Here is an 8,284-nt window from a genome sequence, read left to right on the forward strand (position 1 = left end):
ATATGTTTACATATCGTATCTTTTTTTCCAAAACATTATCCCGACAAACACGTGAAAATCAGTAAATTTCGTTATTACGTAAAATATATTTCTTTTTTTGTCCTTCACATGCATATTTTAGAAAGTAAAAATCGATGTGCATTTTCGAACATTTAAGTACAAGAAAAAACACATGGTAGGGTAAGGGTTGGTCGCGACTACAACAGACTGTCAGTAACATTAAGTGTGCGACTCTACTATCACTGCTTATTTGAACCTATTATATTGCGATATTTAGCGAACTTATTTAATTGCAGCATGTGCGGAATGCGCATGCTAAACTGGGACGACAGTTTACGCACATGCATGAAACCCCCTTTTCTGCTCTGGTATAATGTATCTTTCAGGTCTTGATTAAACCGCCAGATTTGAAGGACGACAACTGTTGCACGGGAAAGTCATGTGGCTCCTATAGTTACCTCACTTGAAATGCTGTGTTGTAAATTTATGCAAAGATATACTTATGACGTTAGTTTTAATTCAAATACTTCATTCGCGAAACAAGTTGATTAAAATCCTTTTTATGTCCCCCACCACTATAGTGGGGGACATATTGTTTTTGCCCTGTCTGTTGGTTTGTTGGTTGGTTGGTTGGTTGGTTTGTTTGGGCAAACTTTAACATTTGCCATAACTTTAGCAACTTTATATTTGGCATGCATGTGTATCTCATGGAGCTGCACATTTTGAGTGGTGAAAGGTCAAGGTCATCCTTCAAGGTCAAAGGTCAAATATATGGGTCAAAATCGCTCATGTAATGTACACTTGCAATATTGAAGATATCAGCTTGATATTTGGCATGCATGTGTATCTCATGGAGCTGCACATTTTGAGCGGTGAAAGGTCAAGGTTATCCTTTAAGGCAAATGTCAAATAAATGGAGACATAGTGTTTCACAAACACATCGCTTGTTTTCATTATTTTTCATAGCAGATATTTGTTTGTGAAATATTGATTAGAACTATGTGATCAAAGCCGGCTCCACGGGTACATTCTTTAATAAATGGAAATTCAAATATTACCGATATTTCAATTTAAAATATGTTAAAGAAATAAGCCGTGCTCTTTGAAAAGGGGGTTTCATGCATGTGCGTAAAGTGTCGTCCCAGATTAGCCTGTGTAGTCCGCACAGGCTTATCAGGGACGACACTTTCCGCATAAACTAGATTTTTGCTAAAAAGAGACTTCCTTTAAACGAAAAATATGAGAAGAGCGGAAAGTGTCTTCCCTGATTAGCCTGTTCGGACTGCACAGGCTAATCTGTGACAACACTTGACGCACATGCATTAAACCTCATTCTCATAGACTACAGCTCAAATATATCTTAACGAATCACTGCTAGTGTTACTGAATACTAGTTTTTGCACAACCTTAACCATTTGAACTGAATTGTAATGCGAAAAGCATAATTGGTTTACGTCGTAAACAGATGTGATTGTACAATTCATTTGGACCAGACATATGATAGCATCGACTATGTACGAATGCCTTAAACGTTGATAAACGGGACGAGTGGTGAATAAACCTAATCGATAATCGATTCCGCACGAATGTACATGTACGTCCACGCATAGTTTACATCACGTGATTCGACTCTTTACTATTAAACACCCTGTTTACATGCAAATCACTGATTATCTATATTGAACTATTGGTAAATTTGTCACACACCGAAATAACATTATAAACACATTAAATTGGTTTATTTTGAATTTGTTTATGTCACGAAGTTTGGACTAGTCGGAACCTTATATTTCGGTACGTATGTCTTCAGTAGGTTCACGTTAATTATGATCGTATTGACGGGTTTTCATGTGATTTACATCGGTCAATGCGATGAACATGGTCAGATTTGTTGTTGAAATTTAGTCTCGCTCTGGTAAACAGGTCTTAATTCATGTGCGTAAAGTGTTGTCCCTGATTAGCTTGAGCACTACGCACAGGCTACTCAGGGCATTCTTTTCAGGGACGGCACTTTTCGCTTTTGTTGTCTTTTTCATGTAAAGAAAGCTTCTTGTTAGCTTTGTTTAGGCGGAAAGTGTCGTCCCTGATAAGCCTAAGCGGACTGCACAGGCCTATCTGGGACGACAGTTTTCGCACATGCATTAAACCTCATTTTTCAAGAGCGAGCCTCACTTTGTTTGAAATGTATTCAAGTTCACAACTTCTGAGTTTCGATGACTTACTCACCGGTATACAAATTGACTCGCATCAATTATGTTAAAGGCAATAAGACAATACATCGGTCAAGAAGAAGTTATCGAAACGCGTGTCCTAATATTTATATAGCATGATTTTTTGACAACGATGATAATCATGATGATTATAGTGATGCCATTGATGATTATAGTGATGCCATTGATGATTATAGTGATGCCATTGATAATTATAGTGATGCCATTGATGATTATAGTGATGCCATTGATGATTATGTCGAAAATGATGACGCTGATTTTACTGATTACGTCGATAATACTTATGTTTGCATAACGCGGAGTTCCTGGAATCTGTTCAGACTATTTACGTAAAATATGGTTAGATGTATGATTAAATCGAATTAAATGTGTCTGATTAGTCTAGTTTAAACCTATTTATTTTATCTCGATTGTATCGAAAGCCTTAGGCTTATTGCAATGCTCTCGAGTCCGTTTCCAGGCACTATAACCAGTGTAGGCGAATTTCAAACCCGCCAACGCTCCGGAACGAAATGACAGAAATCAGCACCAATGCTTGTGCAAAATACAGGTCATGTTTGAATCGAAATAAGTTTCGCATAATAGTTTTTTTTCGACAAACGAATAAAATTATGTCGTTTTGATTATTGCAAAGTAAAGCACTCGAATTAACGCCATTGCGTTTTAATCCCGCATCAACAGATTTCCCAGTTAGCGTATACTAGCAGAAAAATAACTGTAAATCAAAAACTATTTCACTATCAAATTTTCGAGCACCTTTTCTAAGATATTTCAGACATATGTAGAGATTTAAAATCTTCTTCGATGTTGTTTTAGTTGCCTGATCAAGACATTAAAACCTGTTAATGGAGCCAGGGTAGTACTTCAACAGTAGTGAACAATGGGTTGTGGGCAGTCAACGACAGCTTACTCCGAAAGCCAAAGACTAAGGGACAAGAATGCAGCCAAGGACGAAATCCAACGGAAGCCGAAATCCACGTACGCAAATTTCATGAGCAGCCACAATGCACGGTTGCAGATCGAGAAGGAATCTAAAATCAGAGGAGCTACGTTCCTTAGCAACGGGTTCCTAGTTGCTACTGACTACCATAACAACTCGTTGAAACTGTTCGACTCGCAGTTTAAGTACACGAGTAACATGGAATTCTCTAGCGCGCCTTGGGACGTGTGTGAAGCAAAGGACAGTGCAAACACCATACTGGCAACTGTCCCCTACACTAAACAGGTACATCGGATCTCTCTTGTCACTGTTGGCAACAAGACAAATCTTGAAGACACGGGTTCGTTTCGGACGGAGGGCTTCTGCTGGGGTATCACGTGCTTTGACGGCGGGATAGCGGTCAGTGTCAAGGTTGCCACTCCGACCAACGTGTGGCCGAAACCGCCGGAATACCAAGTCCACGTCCACGAATACGACGGCACATTCAGACGCGCCATCGTGTACGATCCGAACGGAAGCGCGTTTTTTGTTGAGCCGAAATATCTCAATGTAACTTACGATGACATGTTTCTTCTAGTCTCGGATTATAAACTCAACACAGTTTTCTGCATAAACAACGAAGATGAGCTGATATTCGCGTACGCCGGAATGCAAAATCCCAACGGGATTGCCATGGACGAAAATAAGGACCTGCACGTGACGAGTTTCTTCGGCGCGCAAAGGGTCCACAAGGTAGGAGCCAACGGGAAGTACAAGGATGGGCTTCCCCATGACGAGAGCCGTCCGGTGTTCCCACACTGCGTCTGCTACCGGAAGAAGGACCGGATTATCGTTCTTACCACGGAACAGTCTCTAGAAGTCTACAAACTAGTTTATTGAAAACCTACCTGGTATTTATTTTAGCTGGATTGCATCGAAAGCCGAAGGCTTATTGAAACAATATTGAGTCCGTTTTCTGGGTAGAGCCAGTACTTTGTGTATTTCGGGGGAGATCTAATGAACAATCTCACGATTGGGATCGAACCCATGATCTCCCAGTCGATTTGCGGACACCATTTCGACTATGCCGCGGCAAACATTTACAACTAGTCAAAGTAACAGTTTGCGTGAACGCGAAAGAAACCTTTTCAATGTGAAAAGGGACATTATATATAAAAATAATAAAAAAGAGTCACTTGTATAATAGTCATCTTGTTTAAAATCAAACAAACACTATAACTCGTCCAGAGTGTGATTTATTTGTGAGTATGTGTTATGAATCAGTGACACGCACATTACTCTAATAATGTAGAACATGTAAAATTGGACTGTTTTTGAAAGGATGATTATTATATCTATATTAAGATTCTCTCCCTTTTACTGAATCAGAATTATACAGAAATGATCATGAATGCTACTGACAATCTACAGAATATTTAAAAATCAATTGACAATGAGCTAAGCGCCATGTATATTTCAAACATTTTAATATGTCAATGATATACTATGGACATATTAATGTCTTTCTCACATCATCAATTGCATCGATAGAGCATATATGCTGTTATATTCAGGTTTATTTTTTGTGTATAATGGGCTTATCTTCAACTAATCTTGCCAGTTGCATTTAGTTATTAATGATATTATCTTAATTAACGTAGTCTTGTATATAGCTTTGTGTTTGTATAATTATACATTAATGTTTCTTTTTTATAACTGAACTACGTATTTTATTGCGTGTAATGCATTTTTGAATACGTGTTATTATGTATAATTTCTGTTATTACCTCACACCTGTTAAACAATGGCCACTAAAAATTCAACAGTTTGAACCACGACCTTCTTATCACTCAACAAAATGTGTATGAACACCTAATAATTGCTCGGCATAACAAAGACTCTCTTTTGTCTTATCAGAGTTACAGTTCTTTGTGTGTGTATGAACACCTAATAATTGCTCGGCATAACAAAGACTCTCTTTTGTCTTATCAGAGTTACAGTTCTTTGTGTGTGTATGAACACCTAATAATTGCTCGGCATAACAAAGACTCTCTTTTGTCTTATCAGAGTTACAGTTCTTTGTGTGTGTATGAACACCTAATAATTTCTCGGCATAACAAAGACTCTCTTTTGTCTTATGAGAGTTACAGTTCTTTGTGTGTGTATGAACACCTAATAATTGCTCGGCATAACAAAGACTCTCTTTTGTCTTATGAGAGTTACAGTTCTTTGTGTGTGCATGAACACCTAATAATTTCTCGGCATAACAAAGACTCTCTTTTGTCGTATGAGAGTTACAGTTCTTTGTGTGTGTATGAACACCTAATAATTGCTCGGCATAACAAAGACTCTCTTTTGTCTTATGAGAGTTACAGTTCTTTGTGTGTGTATGAACACCTAATAATTGCTCGGCATAACAAAGACTCTCTTTTGTCTTATGAGAGTTACAGTTCTTTGTGTGTGTATGAACACCTAATAATTGCTCGGCATAACAAAGACTCTCTTTTGTCTCATGAGAGTTACAGTTCTTTGTGTGTGTATGAACACCTAATAATTGCTCGGCATATCAAAGACTCTCTTTTGTCTTATGAGAGTTACAGTTCTTTGTGTGTGTATGAACACCTAATAATTGCTCGGCATATCAAAAACTCTCTTTTGTCTTATGAGAGTTACAGTTCTTTGTGTGTGTATGAACACCTAATAATTGCTCGGCATAACAAAGACTCTCTTTTGTCTTATGAGAGTTACAGTTCTTTGTGTGTGTATGAACACCTAATAATTGCTCGGCATAACAAAGACTCTCTTTTGTCTTATGAGAGTTACAGTTCTTTGTGTGTGTATGAACACCTAATAATTGCTCGGCATATCAAAGACTCTCTTTTGTCTTATGAGAGTTACAGTTCTTTGTGTGTGTATGAACACCTAATAATTGCTCGGCATATCAAAGACTCTCTTTTGTCTTATGAGAGTTACAGTTCTTTGTGTGTGTATGAACACCTAATAATTGCTCGGCATATCAAAAACTCTCTTTTGTCTTATGAGAGTTACAGTTCTTTGTGTGTGTATATTAAGAAGTTTATGAGGTACTTCCGCGACTGAGGACGCATTATGTGAGAACCCGGAACCAAGAACTTAGACCTATATACAAGACTAACAAAAGTTGCAACGAAATACGTAATATAGTGGCAATTTCAAGCTATTTATTTGTATACTGAAAAGCTATTATTGTCCCCTACCGGTGAAACCGGAGGGGACTTATGGTTTGCACTCCGTCTGTATGTCTGTCTGTAAGTCAGTCACACTTTTCTGGATCCTGCGATAACTTTTAAAGTTCTAAATATTTTTTTTATGACACTTGAAACAATGATAGATGGCAATATGGAGATTATGCACGTCATTTCATTTTGTTCCTATGCAAAAATTCTGGTTGCTATGGCAACAAATATATATATTTTTTACTGACAATGGTGGAGTTTCACCGGTAGGTGACCACATTGCTTGGCAATCTCTTGTATTATGTCTGGTATTGTGTGCTGTGAGCGTTGGCTTTCCTAACACACCGAGGTAATTCATTGTAAAACACACGCACTTACTGAGGTACCAAAAACTACCGAGCTACTTTTTCCCATTACCTTGGTATGTGTATCTCGTAAAAAGCGTCAAAAGACATATAGTGTGTTCTATGGGGGGGGGGGGGGGGGGGTGATACCTCGAAATAACATTGTTCTGACGGTGTACCTCGGTAAGGGTGGGTACTTCGGAAGTTGTTTTATGTTGTCTGTATATCGGTGTTTGGACCTCGGATGTATACTAACAGACAGACGGACACACACCACACATACCTCGGTCTGTGTACCTCTGTAGGTTAGTAATACCGGTATGCATGTGTGGGGTGGGGGCCGGAGTTCCTATAGGAAACCCCGCCTGTCCGGCGGTATGGTGACCATTTAAAAGCTCACATGTGAGGGGAAAAGGAATTGAACCCGGTTCAACTAAGCAAGAAGCCTGCGTACCAACCACCGAGCTAACTAGACTCATGCAACAGTTCTTGTGTGTGGATAAGTTTATTTACAGGTCATCTCCACGTCTTCACAACTTTTAGTACTTACCTGCCCCTAAGATCTTCCAGGGGTGAACATTATATTTAGACAAAGTAGGTCCACATTTACCCTGGCTGCCTGAGTATTCGCCAAATATTTTAGAAGGAAACCAGAGCTCGGTGGCTAATGAGACCATAATGTGCCCAGGTAGTCATGTGCATTTGTGGCTCTTCAGATGAATAATTGTGATGCAGAAGATATGGGACCCATGAAAGAACAACAGTTCATTTTACAAAAACTTGCTTATATAGTTTGTAACGCGATGAATGGCGCAGTTTGAGGCCATGGCGCCCAGGTTTAGCGAGTTAGTAACTGTCAATCAATTATGTTAAAATGTAACGCAATAGTAATTTGATTGTGTGATATATTTAGCTAGTTCATACATTTCAGTTTGTTTCTAAGGCAGAACTTGTGAATTGAATCTTTGGCAAAGGTATCTTTGTTTGTACAAAACTTTTGATCTCCAAATCTTACAGCGGACAGCTTTTGCACCGTAACACTGTACAGAAACAAATTGCGTATTTGTTACTATCAATCTCTTGTGTAGTTACATTGCAGTAGATAAAAACATTAACTCAGTGCTTTTTTTATTTCATAGAAGAGATACAAATTATAAAATTACAGAAAAAAGACGGACAATTATTAAGTATCAGTTAACCACATGTTTTAGAGATTTACCGGTAACTGTCGATGGAGTTAAAAAACACTAGTATGTAATTTTAGTTATAAAATGGTATTTCTCTCTTGAAAGCAAACCCGTAATAACTAAAACAGTTCAGGTCTTATACCATTTAACATTAGCTTATAACAAAACTGATGTGCCCAAACGCACGGGTGCCCCGACATTCCTCTCCTCTCTCAAATCCTACTGGTGTCATTAATCCTACTGATGCACATGCTAACAACAAATAAAAAATTTCATAATACAACTCTAACGTTCATAGGCACACTGAGTATAACACTCTTAAATGACTCAATACAGACTTCTTGCAATATTTAAAACATTTGTAAGAAACAGAAAAAACACGTACAAA

General features: G+C 38.2%; 1 protein-coding gene across 1 annotated transcript; it reads left to right on the forward strand.

Annotated features, from left to right (window-relative positions):
* Positions 1 to 1,662: 1,662 nt before the first annotated feature.
* On the forward strand, positions 1,663 to 4,436 carry LOC127845102 (uncharacterized). The gene is made up of 2 exons (XM_052375805.1): positions 1,663 to 1,794; positions 3,048 to 4,436. The coding sequence occupies exon 2, from the start codon at positions 3,112 to 3,114 to the stop codon at positions 4,048 to 4,050; it is 939 nt and encodes a 312-aa protein (XP_052231765.1). The 5' UTR covers positions 1,663 to 1,794; positions 3,048 to 3,111; the 3' UTR covers positions 4,051 to 4,436.
* Positions 4,437 to 8,284: the final 3,848 nt, after the last annotated feature.

Source organism: Dreissena polymorpha, chromosome 9, assembly GCF_020536995.1.
Source record: "Dreissena polymorpha isolate Duluth1 chromosome 9, UMN_Dpol_1.0, whole genome shotgun sequence".
In the NCBI taxonomy this organism is placed as follows: domain Eukaryota; kingdom Metazoa; phylum Mollusca; class Bivalvia; order Myida; family Dreissenidae; genus Dreissena; species Dreissena polymorpha.

Bases quoted from the DNA above. Each gene is read 5' to 3' on its own strand.
- LOC127845102 (XM_052375805.1), top strand. From the start codon at position 3,112: ATGGGTTGTGGGCAGTCAACGACAGCTTACTCCGAAAGCCAAAGACTA.